At 39.9% G+C, this 25,144-nt stretch overlaps 1 protein-coding gene across 1 annotated transcript in view; it reads right to left on the bottom strand.

Moving 5' to 3' along the window:
• Positions 1-25,144, bottom strand: part of SLC26A7 (solute carrier family 26 member 7) — a 150,264-nt gene that overhangs the window by 86,921 nt on the left and 38,199 nt on the right. Inside the window, exons 5-6 of the mRNA XM_044928521.2 lie at positions 20,893-21,057; positions 2,762-2,914 (exon numbers count right to left, since the gene is read on the bottom strand). Of these exons, the coding sequence (XP_044784456.2) occupies positions 2,762-2,914; positions 20,893-21,057 (318 nt within the window). The remainder of the gene's footprint in view (positions 1-2,761; positions 2,915-20,892; positions 21,058-25,144) is intronic.

Genomic DNA, 25,144 nt, shown 5'->3' with positions numbered 1-25,144 from the left:
TGCTAATAATTTTCATGAAATATTTACATCATCAGAAAATACTGTGAGCTGTAAAAGAAAATATACCATAGCCACAAGATGCTGAATCTTTATTGAAAATGGAAGAATGCATGGTGTTCAATACACATAGCCAATATTAAAATTAAGTAACTTAAGTCACTAACTTTGTCTTTCAGACAGTGCTTTAGAAGGTTCTAACCTGCCATCTTCCAACTGTAACTCTTCTCATAAAATGGGAGTTTTGTGGGGACAAAGGGAGGTACCTAACTCAAACCTCATATTTCTGGATCATACACTGAATTCCCAGGAATCTATAATTTCCTGCCAAAGTCTACTTCCAGATACCTTCCCCAGGTCTCCCCCTCCAGCATGGTCCAAGGAAAGGCCAAGGGACAGTTGTGTGGGTGAAAAGTGGAGATGTGCTTGGAGTTTGGGTGCTGGGGCAAAAGTATCCATGTATATACCCATGAATCCCATTGTAGGTGACATGATGCTGTGAAAGTGCTGCACTCACACGCTAGCAAAGTAATGCTCAAAATTCTTCAAGCCAGGCTTCAACAATACATGAACTGTGAACTTCCAGATGTTCAATCTGGATTTAGAAAAGGCAGAGGAACCAGAAATCAAACTGCTGACATCTATTCGATCATCGAAAAAGCAAGAGAGTTCCAGAAAAACATCTACTTCTGCTTTATTGACTTTGTCAAAGCCTTTAACTGTGTGGATCACAACAAACTGTGGAAAATTCTGAAAGAGATGGGAATACCAGACCAGCTGACCTGCCTCTTGAGAAATCTGTATGCAGGTCAAGAAGCAACAGATAAAACTGGACATGGAACAACAGACTGGTTCCAAATAGGAAAAGGAGTACATCAAGGCAGTATATTGTCACCCTGACTATTTAACTTATATGCAGAGTACATCATGAGAAACTCTGGGCTGGAGGAAGTACAAGCTGGAATCAAGATTGCTGAAATATCAATAACCTCAGATATGCAGATTACACCACCCTTATAGCAGAAAGTGAAGAACTAAAGATCCCCTTGAAAGTGAAAGAGGAGAGTGAAAAAGTTGGCTTAAAGTTCAACATTCAGAAAATGAAGATCATGGCATCTGGTCCCATCACTTCATGGGAAATAGATGGGGAAACAGTGGAAATAGTAGCTGAATTTATTTTTCTGGGCTCCAAAATCACTGCAGATGGTGAGTGCAGCCATGAAATTAAAAGATGCTTATTCCTTGGAAGGAAAGTTATGACCAATCTAGAGAGCATATTAAAAAGCAAAGACATTACTTTGTCAACAAAGGTCCATCTAGTCAAAGCTATGGTTTTTCCAGTAGTCATCCATGGATGTGAAAGTTGGACTATAAAGAAAGCTGAGCACTGAAGAATTGATGCTTTTGAACTGTGGTGCTGGAGAAGACTCTTGAGAGTCCCTGGGACTGCAAGGAGATCCAACCAGTACATCCTAAAGGAAATCAGTCCTGAATATTCATTGGAAGAACTGATGTTGAAGCTGAAACTCCAATAGTTTGGCCATCTGATGCAAAGAACTGACTCATTAGAAAAGACCCTGATGCTGGGAAAGATTGAAGGTGGGAGGAGAAGGGGACGACAGAAGATGAGATGGTTGGACAACATCACCAACTCGATGGACGTGAGTTTGAGTAAACACCATTAGTTGGTGATGGACAGGGAGGCCTGGTGTGCTGCAGTCCATGGGGTCACAAAGAGTTGGACACAACTGAGCAACTGAACTGAGCCTTATGTTCATATAAATAAAACCTGTACTATTTCAATAGTATGAAGTAATATTTCAATAGGTGAAATTATTTAGACACTACTTATCACCAATAAAAAGAAACTAAAGCCAATTAATAATAAGTAAATTAGAAGACTGGTTTGCTTAACATTTCATTTTCAATGTAATGCTTTGTTTAGTTAAGAGTTCCCAACAGAAAGTCAAACCAGGGCTCTGTAACAACCTAGAGGGGTAGGAAAGAGTGGGAGGTGGGAGGGAGTTTAAAGAGGGAGGGGACATATGTATACCTATGGCTGATTCATGTTGATGTATGGCAGAAGTCAAACCCATATTGTACAGCAATCATCAATCAAGCAAAAATAAATAAATGCAATTTTTTTTAAAAAAGAGTTCCCATTAGAGGCTCTTAAAATTTCAAAATGTATTTTTTAATTTCATGAGCCTTAGGAGTAAAGTACAATTTGTTGCTTTGCCAAGTACAGCAACAAAAATATCTTACAGAATCAGCCTTGGCCACTGAAAATTATGAGAATATCCTTTCAACAAAGAAAAATTAGGTCAGTAAATATAATAAATCTATCAACCATTAATGGACATTTATTGATTGATAATACTTTATGCAGCATATAGATGCCATATCAAAAAGATGTGGTTTCACTTTTTATTGCTTTTGGAGAATCATGCCAGAGATCTTTTGAGTCTCATCCTTAGAAATGTCTCCATATTTAAAATTTTAGGCTATATGTTCTCTTATTTATCTGAAAATATACAAGCATATGAGAAATTCTGCAAAAATTAGAAACATGTGTGCCTCTTTTAAATTATTGACTCAAAATATTTCCTGTCTTTACATGAATGTATAGCCAAATTAGTCCTGCTTTAATGAGAGACAGGACTAACTGTGGGTTCCTATGGACAATAAGGTGCGCCTTTGTACATTATCCACAGCAGTTGCAAACATTGCAGAGAAGAAAGTTAAATGTTCATTTTGTACTTACCAAAACTAAGTCAACAGGAAGAACAATTTTAATTTTCCTCTTAAACTGTTCATTCAGCTCTTTAACCAGTACAAGCACCACAATGCTTAGCAAGGATAAGAGCAGGGCTTCCAGTCGCACAGACTTGATGTTCTTAAAGATATATGCATAGATCTACAGTAATCAGGAAAAACACAAACAAATTTCAGGGTCATTCACAATATACCAAAATTAAAACCTGGCCCCAGATGAACTCTGTGATGTCTTGCAAAAAAAACAGCTGAAAGGGAGAGGAGTGAAACAGTGGGGTGTAGAAGGGTATATCAGTCAGGGCTGATACAGATAAGGCTATAATTCATTTGCATATACAGAATTGCTTTCCCCTTGATTCGTCCACCAAACTCAGTGTTTATTCCTTCCTATATAAGGACAATACAACACTTACAGCTCCTTCTCAGTCACTTAAATGGGCAGAGATCTAAAACTTATGCAGATTCACTATTAAGAGCAAATAAGGGCTCTCAAATAACTATAGGTTCTGTTAAGGGTTTCCCTGGTGGCTCAGCAGTAAAGAATCTGCTTTATTCTTACCTAGAGACACTCGCTCCTTGGAAGAAAAGCTATGACCAACCTAGATAGCATATTAAAAAGCAGAGACATTACTTTGCTGACAAAGGCCCGTCTAGTCAAAGCTATGGTTTTTCCAGTAGTCATGTATGGATGTGAGAGTTGGACTATAAAGAAAGCAGAGCACTGAAGAATTGATGCTTTTGAACTGTGGTGTTGGAGAAGACTCTTGAGAGTCCCTTGGACTGCAAGGAGATCCAACCAGTCCATCCTAAAGGAGATCAGTCCTGGATGTCCATTGGAAGGACTGATGTTGAAGCTGAAACTCTAATACTTTGGCCACCTGATGCGAAGAACTGACTCATTTGAAAAGACCCTGATACTGGGAAAGATTGAGGGCAGGAGGAGAAGGGGACAACAGAAGATGAGATGGTTGGATGGCATCACCAACTCAATGGACATGGGTTTGGGTAGGCTCTAGGAGTTGGTGTTGAACAGGGAGGCCTGGTGTGCTGCGGTTCATGGGGTCACAAAGAGTCAGACACGACTCAGTGACTGAACTGAACTGAACTGAGACCTCAGAGAAGCAAAGATAGTTCATGTATGTATGGAAAAATAAGTAAACTATTTCATCAGAACCAAGCCAATCTGTTTTTTAAAATATGAGTTTAGCTCACTTTGAGACTATAATACTAGTAATTCTTTGCTGCTAAGTCACTTCAGTCGTGTCCGACTCTGTGTGACCCCATGGACGGCAGCCCACCAGGTTCCCCTGTCCCTGGGATTCTCCAGGCAAGAACACTGGAGTGGGTTGCCATTTCCTTCTCCAATGCATGAAAATGAAAAGTGAAAGTGAAGTCGCTCAGTCGTGTCCGACTCTTCATGACCCCATGGACTGCAGCCTACCAGGCTCTTCCGTCCATGGGATTTTCCAGGCAAGAGTACTGGAGTGGGGTGCCATCGCCTTCTCCGAGTAATTCTTTAAATTGTCCATTTAATATAATTTGGCATGAAATAAAAAATACATTGGTACACATAAACAAATCAATTTTGAGATATTTCAAAGAATGAAATAGCCTATCAATCATATATATATATATATATATAATTTTTCATTATTTTCTTTAGTGAGAAGATTTTTCTGAAGCACTTAACAGATATTTACATACACAAACACATTTATACATATACATTACTTTATAATGTGTTTTTATATGATCTTGTCATTCTTAATACTTTTTTTTTTCAATGATGGAGTCTCAAGTCCTAAAATAGTGTCTGGCAGATATCAGGCACTCTATAAATATTACTGAACTAATAAAAGCTTTCACTTAATATGGTAATAGTAACAAATGTAAATAGGAATAGCTTTTACCCTGAATAAGCATAATAACATGGAGAGAAAGAACTCATATTCCTCTTTTCTCACTACGAACACTTGTTGTTGTTCAGTCCCTAAGTCATGTCCAACTCTTCGTGACCCCATGGACTGCAGTATGCCAGGCTTCCCTGTTCTTCTCTATCTCTTGGAGTTTGCTCAAAGTCATGTCCATTGGGTCGGTGATGCCATCCAACCAGATGGGCCTTTAAAAAGGTAATTAAGTTAAAATGATCCCTTTAGGGTGGGCCCCTATCCAATCTGACCAGTGTCTTTATAAAAAGAAGAGATGAAGACAGACAGAAAGACACCAGGAATGCACATGCACAGAGGTCCTACCATGTGAACAGGCAGGAGGATGCTGATACACAAGTGAAAAAGAGAGGCTTCAGAGCAAACTAGTCTGAGACACCTGGACCTTTCACTTCCAGCCTTCAGAACTGGGAGAACATACACTTCTATTTTTTAAGTCACCCAGTTTGTCATGGCAGCCCTAGCAATACAGAAGACAAAGGGACTCACAGTATTTATCTTTGGAATTCCCTATATGGCTTCCCTGATAGCTCAGTAGGTAAAGAATCTGCCTGCAATGTGGGAGACCCCACTTCAATTCCTGAGTCGGGAAGCTTCGATGGAGAAGGGGTAGGCTACCCACTCCAGTATTCTTGGGCTTCCCTTGTGGCTCAGCTGGTAAAGAATCCACCTGCAATGCGGGAGACCTGGGTTCCATCCCTGGGTTAAGAAGATCCCCTGAAGAAGAGAAAGGCTACTCACTCCAGTATTCTGGCCTGGAGAATTCCATGGACAGTCCGCGGGGTCGCAAAGAGTCGGACACGAATGAGCAACTTTCACTTTCACTTCCCTATGCCCTAATAAATTCCTTTCTCTTCAAGTTAACCAAGATAAAAGTATTTTAAAACAAAAAATGAAACAGAAAGCTTTTAGTAATAGTGACCAAACAATGACTACCATTAAGAGGGACTTCCCTGGTGGCGCCGTGGATAAGAATCCACATGCCAGTACAGAGGACACAGGTTCCATCTCTAGTCCAGAAGGATTCCGCAGGCTGTGGAGCAGCTGGGGCCATGTGCCAGAACTACTGAGGCCCCGCGCCTGGAGCCTGTGCTCTGCAACAAGAGAAGCCACTGCAATAAGAAGTGGGAGCACTGCAAGAGAGAGTAGCCCCGCTTGCAACTAGAGAGAGCCCGTGCAAAGCAAGGAAGACCCAGCACAGCCATAAACGAGTAAATCAATAATTTCTTTAAACAACAATTTTGTACCATTAAGAGAAACAGACAACTGACGAAATATCTATCACAGACAAATAAGCGTGGCAAATAGCTCTGGTAAGGATTTCAGCTATAGTGCCTAACAAAGGCAGTATTTAGAAGACATTTGTCAGAGCTATAAGGACCTTAGAAATCAACCAGTTGAATGTAACTCATTCTTGTTGTTATTGTTCTGTCGGTCAGTCCTGTCCAACTCTTTGCAACCCCATGGACTGCAGCACACCAGGTTTCCCCGCCCCTCACTGTCTCCCAGAGTTTGCACAAACTCATGTCCATTGAATCAGTGATGCCATCCAACCATCTCATCCTCTGTCATCCTCTTCTCCTCCTGCCTTCAATCTTTCCCTGCATCAGGGTCTTTTCCAAAACGGAGGCTCTTCGCATCAGGTGGCCAAAGTATTGGAGCTTCAACTTCAGCATCAGTTCTTCCAATGAGTATTCAGGGTTGATTTCCTTTAGGATTGACTGGTTTGATCTCCTTGCTGTCCAAGGGAATCTCAAAAGTCTTCTCCAGCACCACAGTTCAAAAGCATCAATTCTTCAGCACTCAGCTCTCTTTATAGTCCAACTCTCACATCCATACATGACTACTAGAAAAACCATTGCTTTCATTATATGGACCTTTGTTGGCAAAGTGATGTGTCTGCTTTTGAATATGCTGTCCAAGTTGGTCAAAGCTTTTCTTCAAGGAGCAAGCATCTTTTAATTTTATGACTGCAGTCACCATCACAGTGATTTTGTAGCCCAAGAACATAAGGTCTGCCACTGTTTTCATTGTTTCCCTATCTATTTGCCATGAAATGATGGGACCAGATGCCATGATCTTCATTTTTTGGAATGTTGAGTTTTGAGCCAGCTTTTTCACTGTCCTGTTTCACCTTTATCAAGAGGCTCTTTAGTTCCTTTTTGCTTTCTGCCACTAGGGTGGTATCATCTAGATATCTAAGGTTATTGGTATTTCTCCCAGCAATCTTGATTCCAGCTTGAGCTCCATACACCCCAGCATTTTGCCTGATGTACTTTGCATATAAGCTGAATAAGCAGGGTAAGAATATATAGCTTAGATGTACTCCTTTCCTGATCTTGAACCAGCTCATTGTTCCTGTTCGCTTCTAAATGTTGCTTCTTGACCTGCATACAGTTTCTCAGGAGGCAGGTAAGGTGGTCTGGTATTCCCACATCTTTAAGAATTTCTACAGATGTAGAAGCCAAGGTTGCAAAGATCTGTAACTTACCTATCCCAGGTGAGTGGACTTGTGAGTGAGAGTCAAGACCATGACACAGGTTCTCTGAATGCCTGACCAACACGTTCACCATTTTACCAATCCCTCACACACTAGTCTCTTCTTTCAATTCAGGAAACAATTTTTCCATACTTCCCTGGTGTTTCCTTTTCCCCATAGGATGTGTGGAGAGGAGATGCCACACTTTGAAAGAGAGACTATCATGGAACGTGGAATCTTTGATCCTGGTTAGTGGTGGCACCCACCTGGCTGCTTCTCAGCAAACAAGCTCTTCAGCAGCAGGATCACATCAGTCAAAGAAAAGAAACAAAGCCTTCCTACCTGAATGCAAAAACTGTGAGAAGAGGGAACCATGACTGTTTGTTTTTTTTTTTTAACATATACACATTTGGTGAAAGTATATTTGTGTCTATAAGTGCAACCACTCTAATTCCTTTTCACCACCTCAAATTGCAAGACACTTTTATATTAACCCTATGACAAACATGGGTTTCCCTGATAGCTCAGTAGGTAAAGAATCCTCCTGCAATGCGGGAGATCCCAGTTAGATTTCTGGGTCAGGAAGATCCCCTGGAGAAGGGAAAGGCTACCCACTCCAGTTTTCTGGCCTGGAGAATTTCATGGACTGTATAGTCCATGGAGTTGTAAAGAGTTGGACATGACTGAGCAACTTTCACTTTCACTTACCACAAACATATGGTTTGAGGGCAGACTGGGGTGGGAAAAATGGGTGAAATTGTTTAAATTTCAGCACTTTAGAGAAGAGTTGGAGAACTAACATATCCAGGTGCTAGACTAGCCACCTTATATGCAATGATTCATTTAATTTCCCAATTAATACAAAGTGAGCATAATTACTTCTTTATCACATTATCTGCCTTTAATTACACTGCCTGGTTTCCTTCATTAACACTATCTGAGATTATCTTGTTCAACAATGTGTCTCCTCCTATCCTATTTCACATCCTCCCCCTCAGCATTTCAATAAAACTCCATGGGAAAGGCGGAGAAGGCAATGGCAACCCACTTCGGTACTCTTGCCTGGAGAATCCCAGGGAGAGAGGAGCCTGGTGGGCTGCCATCTATGGGGTTGCACAGAGTCAGACACGACTGGAGCAACTTAGCAGCAACAGCAGCAGCCGTGGGAAAGGGGTGTCACTTCTCAACTGCATCCTCATCGCCTATGAAGTAGTCAATCAACATCTGTTGGATAAATCTATTACAGCAATTCTTGAATCAAGGATGCATACTAATCTCTTCCCATCCATTTGTGGATTATTCTGTTGAGTATTTCTGGTTTTGAAGCCTCATATTTAGTCCGATTCTTCCACTTTGCAGGTGAGGAGACTGAAGTCTGCTGCCAGCCTTGGTTTTTGTTTTTTAAAGTAGCTTTCACATCCCTGGAGTCTTTAAACATGAGCCACGATTTCCCAGGAATACCCTCTCTCTGCCCCAACTTGCTTTTAACTTGATTATATTTTAAATCTACCACTAAACAAATCTAGATTCCTACTCAAGGACCATTAAAGTCATCCATAATAATCCTAAAATTGATGTTGGTAAAAGTTCTCTTTGTTCTTAAGAATGTAATGTCACCTATAAACTTTGCCTACATATCATTATATCATTAAATAACTTAGAATAGTTGTTGTTAAAATCAAGCTCCCCTAATCCCTCTACTTCCCAAAGTAGCACACATTAATAGGAAAACAAGACTGATATTAAGTTTAAAGCTCAACCCCAGTCTGTGTTTTCATGAATACAAACACAACTCCATAAGGAAGAAAAAATTACAACATTCTATTATTCTTTACATAATTTTATATGCAAATTTCTGATCAATAACTGCATCTCACATTGGGAATTTATCCCAGGAAACTACTGCTGTAAGGGATACAGTAAATCTCCAAACAAAATACGATGTAGAGGAAGTATGGTATGTTAATCAACTAGAGACGACACGGGAGCACAAAACTCTCTTGGCCCAAACTCACAGCCAAGCACGCCAAGGCCCATGCAGCATCCAGCCATCCCTTCTTTAGAAAACTAAGTTTAATTTGAGTCAGTTAAACAACTACACTTTATGGTGATGTATTTCTTCGGTGAATTGTGCAGGATGGAGAGCTTAGTCCAAGATAATTGAGTTGCTAAAATATCTGCCTTGTAAGATTTAGAATTTTAAGGTAATCTTTGTTACTAATTTCTATATAATTGTCTCATATCCAAATTAAACCTGCAACATTCTCTATCCCCTGTGTCACTGACTGATTCAAGCTGCAGATGAATATTCCTTTTCTCTCCTCTTCAGTTGATTCTGTCCACTTTTCTGGGTGAACTGAATGTTCTCAAAAGTCACAATAGAAGTATCACAGTAACTGTGGAGAAAATGTGGGTTTCCATAAACCACCAAAGCGTGTTCTGGATTCAGAAATCTCAGGGGGCCTGTGTCTTCAAAGTAGATTTGTTCTCCACATATAACTCTTATTTGTACGTATTTGATTGTGATTTCATTCTCTATAAAAGAGACTATTTCATTGGTTCTGATTTCCTTCTGATGTTCTTGTCCCATTTTGTTAACATTCTCGGTTCCTGCTTCATAGCCTTCAGGCATATCCAAACTAGAAAAATGCTTTGCTTGCACTTCATGGGTGGGAATGGGAATGAAATTGCTTTCTGGTTCTGAAAACCTGAATTTTGAGAAGGAAATACAAATTTCCCAAAAAGTTAGTTGAATATATTGCCAAGCTTGGCTTGTGCTTTGGGTTAATGAACAGAACTGTACATAATTATATTGAAGGATACTCATATAAAGTCATGCAAATGAAAACAGCTTTGCCAAATTTATCATAGGCTACTACAGGCTGAGACACTTGGCACCACTTCAAAGAAATTCACAAGTGCTAATATGAGCTAAGAATTTTTGTAACTTTTATTGTGCCTTATAGGGAAAACAACCTTCTAATAAAAAGATATATTAGTTCTCAATATAAAAATCAATTTTAATTGAAAAGAATCATTAAACTTTTCCCTCTTGTGGGACCAACTATCAATCAGAAATTTTAAATTTGATAAAAAATTTTATTTGGTTTTGACCAATCTTCTTCCTCTCTTACTGCATTCTCCAGATGTGTTTGGACTTCAAAAAGTCACATAGTTAGATTTTTTCTTTAGATTTTGATTTTATCAATTAGAGAATTTTGACTTCTAATGAGTATAAAACTTCGAAGTTTTATTTTTTAATCTCTCAAAAGGTAACCCTAGTACACTGTTAGTGGAAATGTCAATTGGTACAGCTCCTATGGAAAATAGTATGATGCCTTCTCAAAAAAACTAAAAATAGAACTACCATATGATCCAGTAAGTTCACTCCTGGGAATTAATCCCCCAAAAATGAAAATGCTAATTCCAGAAGTCACATGTACCAGAATGTTCATAACAAAATTGTTTGCAATAGCCAAGATATGGATACTATTCGGACATAAAGAAGAATGAAATTTTGCTATTTGCAACAACATGGATGGATTTGGAGGGTGTTATGTTAAGTGACATAAGTCAGACAAAGAAAGACGAATACTATATTATATATTATATCATATACATGTGAGGTCTAAAAAGTAAAATTACAAATATAACAAAATAGAGAAAAACATTTTTGAGAACACAGGAATAAAATGATTTAACTGGTGAGCCACAGTCCCATGACAGAAGTGACTCTTACAATAATATTGCTTCTGATTATTTTTAAATATACTGCAGAATTTTTCATAATTTATTAAAGGGATTTATAACTTCTTGAGGGAACTGAGCTGAATAGATGGAAATATTTTAAAATAAACTAAAAAACATAGCATTCCTTTACTCCAGCTGACTGCTGCTGCTAAGTCGCTTCAGTTGTGTCCGACTTTGTGCAACCCCATAGATGGCAGCCCACTAGGCTCCCCTGTCCCTGGGATTCTCCAGGCAAGAATACTGGAGTGGGTTGCCATTTCCTTCTCCAATGCATGAAAGTGAAAAGTGAAAGTGAAGTCGTTTAGTCGTGCCCGACTCTTAGCGACCCCATGGACTGCAGCCCACCAGGCTCCTCCGTCCATGTGATTTTCCAGGCAAGAGTACTGGAGTGGGGTAACATTGCCTTCTCCACTCCAGCTGACTAGCCCTCATTAATAGCAGATATTTTTATAAGTTTTATAAATTTTGGAATCATCTTTATTTGTAAGTTGCAAAAAAAAAAAAACATAATATTGTTATATTGTTTAGATTTGTTTTATCTGATTAACAGTCTTCTAGAGAGGAAAAGGATTTGTATCTATTATTTACATAGCACTTTTAAAAACTCTCTAATTTGTTATATTTAACTATTCTCTACTAGAAATGGCAACCCACTCCAGTGTTCTTGCCTGGAGAATCCCAGGGACAGGGGAGCCTGGTGGGCTGCCGTCTCTGGGGTTGCACAGAGTCGGACACGACTGAAGCGACTTAGCAGCAGCAGCAGTAGCACAAAGATAATCACTTCCATTAAATGTATACCTACCATGTTCCAGGCAGTTTATTTTGGGAACGAATCCCAATTGGTATTATTATCACCAACTCATACAGTAGACAACTGGAAGTCAAAGTTACAAGGTCATTTAGTCAAGAGTAGAGCCATGATCTTACTTAGGATTGCTCTGATTCTAAAGTTCTAGTTCTATTGCCTCTTTCTAAGGGAGAAAACACAGATCAATTAATGTCTACCTGATTGCATGGGCCCTAATAAAATCATAGGAGCTAAAAGTTCACTTAGAGGAAAAAACTAAGTTTTACCCAACATATAACTGAAGAGGAATATTTTAAATTCACTATGAAACAGCTATAACATTAAAAGAAAGTTTTATTAGAAGTATATGAATTTAAAGGTAAAATTTGAATAACAAAGGGAAAATAAAATGTTATATGTAAAGGGAATTAGGGTAAATGATGGTTTAGACCTAATTCTATTCACTTTTTTAAAGAAATAAGGTCGTGACAGTATTCCAGAACCTCCCTTTGAATATGCAGACCCCAGAAATGCTGGGAGAGCTACTCAAAGGACCGGTGGAAAATGTTCATAGGATTTAACACTTCTGGGAGAATCCCTCACATGAGGAAGCTGGTTAACAGTTTTCAGCCAGAAGAGAAAGAGTTGCCTAAACACCTGAGCCTAACTGGAGCTGGTGGCATGAGCCCTGCATTTCAGATGTAGCAAAGGGTGAAATATCGGGCTATGTCTACCCTCAAGACGAAAAGAAAAAGGCAAATATCATATGATATCACTTACATGTGGAATCTACAAATATAATAATAATACAAATGAACATATTTCAAAACAGAAACCAGACTCACTGACACAGAAAACAAACTTGTGGCTTCCAAAACGGAAAGAGGGTAAGGGTGAGGGATAAATTAGGAATCTGGAATTAACAGACACAAACTGCTACAAATAAAATATACAAACAAGGACCTATTGTACAGTATGCTCACTCGCTCAGTTGTGTCCATCCCTTTGCAACCCCATTGACTGGCCTGCCAGGCTCCTCTGTCCATGTGACTTGCCGGGCAAGAATACTGGAGAGGGTTGCCATTTCCTTCTCCAGGGGACCTTCCCAACCCAAGGATCAAACTCCCATCTCAAGTGTCTCCTGCATTGGCAGGCAGAGTCTTTACTGCTGAGCCACCTGAGAAGCCCAACTGTATAGCACAGGGAATTATATTTAATACCTTGTATAACCTTAATGGAAAAGAATCTGAAAAGGAATCCCACCTGAAACATTGTAAATCAACTACAATTCAAAACAAAAAATTATTGGAAGCTTGTCCAATAATCTGAGAGGGCAGAACTGAGCACGTAACATTAACATATGATTTCAGATTACTCACTAGGGATGTAACCAAAGAGACAGAGATTTTCACTTTTCAGACTAGAGAATTAGATTCTCTTATTAGATCATAGGGGCTTCCCAGGTGGTACTAGTGGTAAGGAATCTGCCTGCCAATGCAGCAGACCTAAGAGATGCAGATCCAATCCCTGGGTCAGGAAGATTCCCTGGAGAAGGGCACGGCAACCCTTTCCAGTACTCTTGCCTGGAAAATCTCGTGAACAGAGGAGCCCGGTGGGCTACAGTCTGTCGGGTCACAAAGAGTCAGACAGGACTGAGTGAGTGAGCACAGCACACAGCACACACAGTAGAACATAATCAGCTACCAGGAAGAAAACACTAGAGATGCCATTGTAGTGGCAGATGGAAGATACCCAATACACAGTGACCTAAGAACAGAATAAATGCAGAAGGCTATGCTTTCTCTCAAAATTTCCCAGAAGAACTACTCTTCCTAGAATTAATCAATGCACATTTTGATTGGCCAAGTCTGAATTCTTTCTGGAAATCTGAGTGTTCCAGCTAAGACTAAGGAGTGGTGAGTGGCTCATTGCATAAGAGCCTCAAATATTCTATATATTAATTTATGTTCCAAGGAATATCATTATAAGATTCTTTATCCTTCATCAGCCTGAGTAATTTTAGTAAATGATATAACAGTTATGAGAAACTAGAAGGAAAAATCCAAAAATATGTGAAACGAGTCTCCTCTAGGTTCTCTTATCTGATGATCAAGGCCTCTATTTTGTCCTCTGTTCTATACCTCTGTGCTGAGTTCACCTCTCTCTTTCACATCCCACCTAAATGATCTATGGCAAGTTAATGTTTACATTATCACCATCAGATTCTTTTTCAGCCTAACTACACCAAAGCACACCTTCCAAATGTCCCAGTGTAACCTATACAAAATACAAAATTTATTTCTTAATGTAATGCTCAGATTGCAATAATTTTTGACATTGCAATATCAACATTACTTTTGAAACCTTGGTAAAGAACCAAAGCATCATTCCAACCTAGACATTGAATAGTATGGGGATATGTGACTTTGAAAATTAAGAGTAACTTTTCTGTTTTCCATCTTCACAAAGCTTAGCAACTTCTACCAATTGAGTGATGCGAATTTAGTCAGCCATCTAAAAATGTGTCTAAATCTGATTCCATTTCAGTATAAGAACTTACAAAAGACCTCCAAAAGTCACATTACAACATCTGATCTACAAAGTAACGGAAATGTGGCTTGCAGTTTACCTTCCAAGAAGTAAAAAAAAAAAAAAAAAATCATACACAAAACACTTCAATATAGTGTTTTATGTACATTGCCACCAGAGAAACAAGCTGAAAGGTCAAATGTTGTTCTCCTATCAGGCTACCCAGATTCTTTCAACACAACTAGTGAAAAAAAGAATGATTATTTGTGTAATGTGAACATGACTGAGGTGACCAATTTGTAACCAGTATGTATTTCTTTATGCGTAGTTCATGCACAGATAAGCATGCTATTCCAAGCCAGGAGATCAAGACAATCTAGTACTGATTCGCTTCTGCTGGCACAGACCTGGTGTCACCAAAAGTTGTAGCGTAGCCAGTCACACGATAATGCACAGCTGCTTTGGTATGCTTTTGTTTTATCTGGAGCTTGGAATTACGTCCTTTAAGCCCACCTCCTAGCCACTTCTTTTGAGTTATGTAGGGAAAGAGCAAATTAGCCAAGATGGCAGTCAGGCTCTCTCAACCCACGTTTGGTAGTGACTATCACTTCATGGGAAATAGATGGGGAAACAGTGGAAACAGTGTCAGACTTTATTTTTCTGGGCTCCAAAATCACTGCAGATCGTGACTTCAGCCATGAAATTAAAAGACGCTTACTCCTTGGAAGGAAAGTTATGACCAACCTAGATAGCATATTCAAAAGCAGAGACATTACTTTGCCAACAAAGGTCCGTCTAGTCAAGGCTATGGTTTTTCCTGTGGTCATGTATGGATGTGAGAGTTGGACTGTGAAGAAGGCTGAGCACTGAAGAATTGATGCTTTTGAACTGTGATGTTGGAGAAGACTCTTGAGAGTCCCTTGGACTGCAAGGAGATTCAACCAGCCAATTCTGAAGGAGATCAGCCCTGGAATTTCTTTGGAAGGAATGAGCTAAAGCTGAAACTCCAGTACTTTGGCCACCTCATGCGAAGAGTTGACTCTTTGGTCAACTCTGATGCTGGGAGGGATTGGGGGCAGGAGGAGAAGGGGATGACAGAGGATGAGATGGCTGGATGGCATCACTGACTCGATGGACATGAGTCGGAGTGAACTCCGGGAGTTGGTGATGGGCAGGGAGACCTGGCGTGCTGCGATTCATGGGGTCGCAAAGAGTCGGACACGACTGAGCGACTGATCTGATCTGATGTACCGCAGAACTATGTACAGCACTGCACGTGCGTCACCAGCTCTCCCGCCCTGCTGCAGGGATGCCCGAGCTCCACCCGGAAGCGGCAGGGATTGCGGCTGCCTCAGGGCTGTGTCCGCTACGTCAGCCATGAGAGGAGAGAATGCACGCGAATGCTGCTAGGCTGCAGCGTCAGCCAGGAGGGAGGTTGTGGGCGTCATCCTATGTCCGCTGCAGGAGATCAGTCTTGGGTGTTCTTTGGAAGGAATGATGCTAAAGCTGAAACTCCAGTACTTTGGCCACCTCATACGAAGAATTGACTCATTGGAAAAGACTCTGATGCTGGGAGGGATTGGGGGCAGGAGGAGAAGGGGAGGACAGAGGATGAGATGGCTGGATGGCATCACCGACACGATGGACATGAGTTTGAGTGAACTCCGGGAGTTGGTGATGGACAGGGAGGCCTGGCGTGCTGCAATTCATGGGGTCGCAAAGAGTTGGACACGACTGAGTGATTGAACTGAACTGAACGGGTGCTATGCCCGCCAGAAGAGAATAAACCTGTCTCTAGTTGCTGCAGCTCCTCACGTTTCCTGTCAACTTCTTAGCACGCACCTTGCCCACCCTGGGTTCAGGATCTGTGCAGACAGTGTGAACCAGCGAGGCTGTTGGCGCTATGAGCAGGATGGGAAGCAATACAAGGTACTAATCCCAGAGTTTCTCCTATGTACGTATGAAATGTATGTGTGTGTCTGTGTGTTTAGCTGCTCATTCAGTTCTGACTCTTGCGACCCCATGGACCGTGGCCTGCCAGGCTCCTCTGTCCATGGGATTCTCCAGGCAAGAATACTGGGAGTGGGGTGCCATTTCCTTCTCCAGAGGATCTTCCCCACCCAGGGATCAAACCCGTATCTCCTGCATTGACGGATGACTTCTTTAACACTGAGATGCTAAAGTAGTACACATGCTAATAAATCTGTTTGTTTTTCTTTGTTAATTTGTCTTCTGCTACAGGGGCTTCAGCTCCTCAACAGTAGAAGGAAAGATACTTCTCTTTCTCTACAATACAAAATTAAATAAAATGAAGCCCGGTTGCACTCAACTTCGTTAACAAGACACTGATTTCCTTGTAAAATTCCAATAGGATGTGAGTTCCTGAGTAGTCACAGATTTTAGCATATCTTCAGAAAGAGACCAGAAACAATGGAGAATTATTAGGATGATACATTGAAACTGCAAACATGTTCCTCTCTCAAGTTCAAGTGACTTTTAATAACTGGTTGTCTGCTATTTGGGCCCCAACCCCTGGTTTTGACCAGGCCTCTGATTTGATCTGGGTCATTAAGATCTTTTTTGTGTATTCTTTGTGTATTCTTTTGTGTGTTCTTCTGTGTATTCTTGCCACCTCTTCTTAATATCTTCTGCTTCTGTTAGGTCCATACCATGTCTGTCCTTTATTGTGCTCCTTTTTGCATGAAATATTCTAATTTTCTTGAAGAGATCTCTAGTCTTTCCCATTCTATTGTTTCCTTCTATTTCTTTGCATTGATTACTGAGGAAGGCTTTCTTATCTCTCCTTGCTATTCTTTGGAACTCTGCATTCAGATGGATGTATCTTTCCTTTTCTCCTTTGCCTTTCAATTGTCTTCTTTTCTCAGCCATTTCTAAGTCCTCCTCAGACAAGCATTTTGCCTTTTTTATTTCTTTTTCTTGGAGATGGTTTTGATCACTGCCTACTGTACAATATTATGAACCTTCATCCATAGTTCTTCAAGCAGTCTATCAGGTCTAATCCCTTGAATCTATTTGTCACTTCCACTGTATAATCGTAAGGGATTTGATTTAGGTCATACCTGAAAATGGTCTAGTGGTTTTCCCTACTTTCTTCAACTCAAGTCTGATTTGGCAATAAGGAGTTCATGATCTGAGCCACAGTCAGCTCCCGGTCTTGTTTTTGCTGATTGTATAGAACTTCTCCATTTTTGGCTGAAAAAGAATATAATCAGTCTGATTTCGGTATTGACCATTGGTGATGTCCATGTGTAGAGTCTTCTCTTGTGTTGTTGGAAGATGGTATTTGCTATGAGCAATGTGTTCTCTTGGCAAAACTCTGTTAGCCTTTGCCCTGCTTCATTTTGTACTCCAAGGCCAAATTTGCCTGTTACTCCAGGTATCTCTTGACTTGCTATTTTTGTATTCCAGTCCCCTGTAATGAAAAGGACATGCTTTGGGGGTGTTAGTTCTAGAAGGTCTTGTAGGTCTTCATAGAACCATTCAACTTCAGCTTCTTCAGCATTAGTGGTTGGGGCATAGGCTTGGATTATTGTGATACTGAATAGTTTGCCTTGGAAACAAACAGATCAGTTGTTTTTAAGATTGCACCCAAGTACTGCATTTCAGACTCTTTTGTCCAAGCAAGACTTCAACAGTATGTAAACTGAGAAATTCCAGATGTTCAAGGCTGGATTTAGAAAAGGCAGAAGAGCCAGGGATCAAATTGCCAACATCCATTGGATCATAGAAAATGCAAGAGAATTCCAGAAAAACATCTACTTCTGCTTCACTGACTACACTAAAGCCTTTGACTGTGTGTTGCTGCTGCTACTGCTAAGTCACTTCAGTCGTGTCCGACTCTGTGTGACCCCATAGACAGCAGCCCATCAGGCTCTGCCGTCCCTGGGATTCTCTAGGCAAGAACACTGGAGTGGGTTGCCATTTCCTTCTCTAATGCATGAACGTGAAAAGTGAAAGTGAAGTCGCTCAGTCGTGTCCAACTCTTAGCGACCCCATGGACAGCAGCCTACCAGGCTCCTCCGTCCATGGGATTTTCCAGGCAAGAGTACTGGAGTGGGGTTTGACTGTGTGGGTCACAACAAAACATGGAAAATTCTTAAAGAGATGGGAATACCAGATCACTTACCTGCCTCCTAAAAAATGTGTATGCAGGCCAAGAAGCAACATTTAGAACAGAACATGGAAAAACAGACTGGTTCCAAATTGGGAAAAGAGTACGTCAAGAATGCATATTGTCACCCTGCTTATTTAACTTCTATGTAGAATACATCATGCGAAATGCCAGGCTGGATGGAGCACAAGCTGGAATCAAGATTTCCAGGAGAAATATCAGTAACCTCAGATAAGCAAATGATACCACCCTTATGGCAGAAAATGAAGAGGAACTGAAGAGCCTCTTAATCAAAGTGAAAGAGGAGAGTGAAAAAGTTGGCTTAAAATTCAACATTCAAAAAACTAAGATCATGGTAACCACTTCTATCACTTCTTGGCAAATAGATGGGAAACAATGGAAACAGTGACAGACTTTATTTTGCGGGGCTCTAGAATCACTGCAGATTGTGACTGCAGCCATGATATTAAAAGATGCTGCTCTTAGAAGAAAAGCTATGACCAACCTGGACAGCATATTAAAAAGCAGAGACATTACTTTGCCAACAATGGTCCTCTAGTCAAAGCTATGGTTTTTCCAGTAGTCATGTATGGATGTGAGAGTTGGACTATAAGGAAAGCTGAGTGCCAAAGAATTGATGCTTTTGAACTGTGGTGTTGGAGAAGACTCTTGAGAGTCCCTTGGACTGCAAGGAGATCCAACCAGTCCTTCCTAAAGGAAACCATTCTTGAATATTCATTGGAAGGACTGATGCTGAAGCTGAAGCTCCAATACCTTGGCCACCTGATGTGAAGAACTGACTCATTAGAAAAGACCCTGATGCTAGGAAAGACTGAAAGCAGGAGGAGAAGGGGACCCCGGGGGATGAGATGGCTGGACGGCATCACTGATTGGATGGACATGAGTTTGATCAAGCTCTGGGAGTTGGTGATGGACAGGGAGGCCTGGCATGCTGCAGTCCATGGGATCGCAAAGAGTGGGAAAGGAGTGAGCAACTGAACTGAACTGATATGATCTATACCTAGGTTCACTATACTGAAAGAATGTGGTAGGGTGTACTGTTGTTACACTGGGTCACAAGCCTGATACATGGCTTCCATTAACAGTTAGCAACAAAATAATTCAAGCTATATTTTTTTGACCATGTTCCCAAATTTTACTGTTTAATTGTGTGTTACAAAGAATTGCTCCCTAATTAGTAGGTTTCACTCATAAACTAGTTTCATACTCTCAGTCATATTTAAATATCCTAAAAGATTTTATTTAAACTCAAGTTGCTTTAAAATTGAAAAAATCTCAGCATCATTCAGTTCAGTCACTCAGTCATGTCCGACTCTTCGTGACCCCATGAATCGCAGCATGCCAGGCCTCCCTGTCCATCACCAACTCCCAGAGTTCACTCAGACTCACATCCATCGAGTCAGTGATGCCATCCAGCCATCTCATCCTCTGTCGTCCCCTTCTCCTCCTGCCCCCAATCCCTCCCAGCATCAGAGTCTTTTCCAATGAGTCAACTCTTTGCATGAGGTGGCCAAAGTACTGGAGTTTCAGCTTCAGCATCATTCCCTCCAAAGAAATCCCAGGGCTGATCTCCTTCAGAATGGGAAGGTTGGATCTCCTTGCAGTCCAAGGGACTCTCAAGAGTCTTCTCCAACACCACAGTTCAAAAGCATCAGTTCTTCGGTGCTCAGCTTTCTTCACAGTCCAACTCTCACATCCATACATGACCACAGGAAAAACCATAGCCTTGACTAGACGGACCTTTATTGGGTCTTTTCTAATGAGTCAGTTCTTTGCATCAGGTATTTTTTTGCCAAGGTATTGGAGCTTCAGCTTCAGCATCAGTCCTTCCAATGAATATTCAAGAATGATTTCCTTTAGGATGGACTGGTTGGATCTCCTGGCAGTCCAAGGGACTCTCAAGGGTCTTCTCCAACACCACAGTTCAAAGTAATGTCTTTGCTTTTTAATATACTATCTAGGTGTGTCATAACTTTCCTTCCAAGGAGTAAGCGTCTTTTAATTTCATGGCTGCAGTCACCATCTGCAGTGATTTTGGAGCCCAGAAAAATAAAGTCTGACACTGTTTCCACTGTTTCCCCATCTATTTCCCATGAAGTGATGGGACCGGATGCCATGATCTTCATTTTCTGAATGTTGAGCTTTAAGCCAACTTTTTGACTCTCCACTTTCACTTTCATCAAGAGGCTTTTGAGTTCCTCTTCACTTTCTGCCATAAGGGTGGTGTCATCTGCATATCTGAGGTTATTGATATTTCTCCCGGCAATCTTGATTCCAGCTTGTGTTTCTTCCAGTCCAGCGTTTCTCATGATGTACTCTGCATATAAGTTAAATAAGCAGGGTGACAATATACAGCCTTAACGTACTCCTTTTCCTATTTGGAACCAGTCTGTTGTTCAAAATTAACCAAATTTTACTATGTGAAACACACATGCCCCAAATATACATATGAACAAAGATACAGGGGAAAACTCACATAAAAGAATCCAAGTGGTCCAGATATATATGGCATTTTCATTCCCAAGAGATACTTGGCTTGTGAAGTCACGACATGGGTGGCAGCCCCGGTTGTCATTGCGCTGACCACAGGCTCTGTGATCAGGAATGTGGCACTGCCCAGCTGCAGCACAAACATGGCCACCTAAGACGGCAAAGAAAGGTGAAACTTCCCAGGCTTCCTGGAGGGTTTCATATCTGACACATTTTCATTTTCAACACACAGACACAGAAAAATGATGTGAAATGTGCTCTTTAAATTTCATTCATTCAACAGATTGGTTTTCTTTAGAACATTAGTAGGTTCCAAGACTTTCCAAATGTTTTGGGGTACAACTACAACTCTTTCGATTAAAGTTAACACAGTTATTTTTTGAACATTGATTTTTTTCCCCTATTTTCCTAATAATGCATGTTACAAGAAAGGAAATATATTCAAATCAGTTAATATATGGGAGTCTGTGGGTGAAAAATAAAACTTGCATTATCTATAATTTTTTTTAAAAGTCCAAAGGACATAATTCATGACTTTATACCCAATAGGCTTAAAATTTCAAAAGCATTGAGGAGAAAAGTCCATTTCTTGAGTTTCTGCCAGATTCTAAGAAACGGAAACATACTGTTTTAACGAGATACTCTGTCAAGTAGCTGTAAAGGGCCAATATTAATAAGGAGACATCAGTGTTTATGGAGAAGAGGAAAAGACAAAAGAGAGGGGTTTAAGGAATATGCCTTAAGAAACCCAGGAATCAATGGAAAGTCATTTTCGATAAACTTTTCCTTTCTGCTCATAACATTATGCTCCGTTGCAAAACTGCTTCATGACAAGACAAAATCATCTCATCTAAGCAGAAGCCTGTGCATTGAGTTCTACTGGGCAAAAGATGACAGCAAAAATCAAATCTCTTTTCTCACTGTTAACACTGCAATGATCGGTAAAGAGAAAGAACTCTGAGGAGATGGCCCACTCTCTGACTATATCTACTATATCCATGTAAACTGTCATAGAAATTTGCCATTTTGAAAGTAACATTAAATTATATTCACGAGTATTCACACTGAAAAAGGGAATACAAAGTGGGTTATATCTTCTTAATGTGTTAATTATAATATCTAGGTCAGGTCTTAAAATTCTTGTTGGAAAATAAAATTAAGTATTAAAGAAATCAAAGGAAAGAATAGCAATGAAATTTCCTTCTATCAAGATGACATAGTAATAAAAATGAGAAGTATAAAGTGCTATATACTCCCAGAGCATACAATGCAAAATATATCATTTCCTTCACATCATAATGCCCCTTGAGCAAAAACAATAATATTCTAAACTTGTATTTAGGATGGAGTTTTCTGGGCTCAAATCTGAAAACTTGACTTCTGATTCTAACTTTACCATTCCTAGTTTTCTGCCTTTAGAATATCTCTTAAAATTTTCCAAGCCTCACTTCATCATCTATAAAAAATGAGAATGATGTCTGCTCTATTGATTTTTCAGAATTGTTGAGAATGTGAAGTAACATATGAAAGAGTTTTGCAACCCATAAAATATGCAACATGTGTATTGTACCTGGAATGTCATAAGGTGCCATATATATTTACATAGCATGAAAAACTAGCCAGTAGATTTGGAAATGTAAAAAAGCCACACCGAATTTTCCAACTCTAGAGAGCATGAAATAATTTATCAGTGCAGAAAGAAATGTATTTGAAGTGCTTGCATTTTTGCAACCCCCTTTTATTCAATATGTAATAAAGAAAACAGTACAGGTTGCCAACATAGAAATCAGGCAATTCTTTCACCAAAAAATGAAACCAGAGCAACAGCTTCTATTACCAACAGTTTTTTTGTTTTGTTTTCAGAAATTGTGTCGGTTTGTCAAATAGAAATGTCCCAAGGGAAATATTCAATCAATCAGTGGTGTAGCTACAAGTGGAACACACTGATTCATAATCTTTTGATTTTTATCCTAAAAACACAATTAGTTAAGAAAAATATGGAACCAATTTTTTCCACGTATCTTTCTATTAGTTAGCTCCAAATTATGACACTAATTCTTACAGGCCATGAGGATGAAACTAGCATATTATTGAGGCAAAATTAGGAAAAAATAAAATATTATTGAGAGTTGAGTTTTCATTTCACTGAAATGCAGCATACGAGTGATCCAAATTTTTGAAATTGGAAACCTGCTTGCCTACATGGAACTTTATACATATGTGGAATGTCAGAAAGTTATTATCTGTATGCGAAGAAACCTTATTTTCATTTGTTTTGAGAAGGAAACTCCTTTGAGAGGACGTGTATATATCATCACCATTTTACATTCTGGTTTTTTTTTGTTTCTTACCCAGCACCTACTAAGAGGGGTTAGTATTTTCTCATGATTGAGAAACAAAGGTCACCTAACCTGAAGTGATACACCAACCACTTCCAGCTAACCACTATCTTCTAGTAAAAACTTCTTTGTCATTTCCACAACCAGATTGCTACAAATAGAAAGATATAGGAAAAGTTCAAAACATAAAGAATTCAGCCATTTCAAATCTTGAAAATATATTTACCTACCTCACGATATAAACCAAAAAGTTTGCAGTAATCTCCTGTAAAACTTATCCAAAGACCACATGTATTTTTGTAATACCTTTCTTGTACACATTTTTATGCTTTAGAAAAAATGTTCCCAGTAATGGATAAATTCCTAAAATGGAGGCTTCTTGACTCTTAAAAGTTCACCAAGCCCCTTAAGACCTCCCTTCTGATACAAAACACTGTGTATGTGAAGGATGATTGCAAACATGTGAGATTTAACTAAAGAGAGATTACTTTCTTCTGGATGACAACATTCTCCTTAACCCAAGACAAGGGCAGACATTTTAAGAAGAAAAAAAGAGGGATAGGAAGAGAAAAAGAAGAAGGAGAAATTTAAGAACATCTCTTTCCTCACCACCCACATCAAAATTAGGGCTCTAGTATACAGAGGCTGAGGGGCACAAGTTGAAGGCAGCAAGAACCTATAACACACAGGCTTTGTAGGAGGTATCCACAGATGGAACTGTAGTTTCCAAGATTATCCTGGAACTTAAGTATGTAAAATGAGGACCCTGATAGAATATTTTGCTTGGAGGCCTAATACTTAAATTTTATGCCAATGTCAAAAAACATTAGGTTAATGACAATAATGGAGAAGGCAATGGCACCCCACTCCAGTACTCTTGCCTGGAAAATCCCATGGATGGAGGAGCCTGGTGGGCTACAGTCCACGGGGTCGCTAAGAGTCGGACACGACTGAGCGAATTCACTTTCATTTTTCACTTTCATGCATTGGAGAAGGAAATGGCAACCCACTCCAGTATTCTTGCCTGGAGAATCCCAGGGACAGGGGAGCCTGGTGGGCTGCCGTCTATGGGGTCGCACAGAGTCGGACACGACTGAAGCGACTTAGCAGCAGCAGCAGCAATGACAATAAACAGCCACATCGACTCCTTTTACTAATAATGGGGATGATAATAATTATAATCTGACTAGCCAACTCCCAAAATTTGCCCATGCAACAGTTTATGAGAAAATTAATTTCATACAATATATTTCAGCTGTTTGTAGTAATGTTGATATTCCGGGCTAATGCTGAAAACCTCTGTCACACATTACCAAGGGTCACTAGCATGATACTATTTGGTAATGCTCTTATAAACACCATGTGTTCTATATAAATTGAATGTACCTCAGATCTCAAACTATTTTTTACAAGAGGCCTTCAAGTAGTGAAAAAAGAAAAGAGTGCATAGCAAACAACTACACTGACCAAGTGGATGGAATATTGCATGCATTTCAAGTTTTATCGGTTTGCAGTCTGTAAAATTATATTATACCAAATCATTTATTTGTTTGTTCAATGCATATTTATCAAATATCTACTAGCAGCAAGACACAATATTGTTGCAGAATACAGAGATAAAGATACAGTTCATACTTTGAAAGACATTATAAAGTGAGGCAAAGTGTTGATGTTAGGAGTGGGTATTGTCAACCAGGAGTGTAAAGAACTGCCGTGTAGCTGTCACTAGGAAGGTAAAGACCAAGAAGTTGAGTGGGAGCTAAAACTCGAAAAGCCCTTTGTTCTCTACTGAGCATTGCATGCAGACTTGGGGAAGAGAACTAAATTGCTCCTGACAATAGATCAGTTGGCTTTCCCTGTGGTTCAGTGGTAAAGGACCTTCCTGAATCCATTGCAGGA

The sequence above is a fragment of the Bubalus bubalis genome, chromosome 15, assembly GCF_019923935.1.
Source record: "Bubalus bubalis isolate 160015118507 breed Murrah chromosome 15, NDDB_SH_1, whole genome shotgun sequence".
Classification (NCBI taxonomy): Eukaryota; Metazoa; Chordata; class Mammalia; order Artiodactyla; family Bovidae; genus Bubalus; species Bubalus bubalis.
The sequence above is the reverse complement of the archived record's forward strand: the minus strand, read 5'-3'. Positions and strand labels throughout refer to the sequence as shown.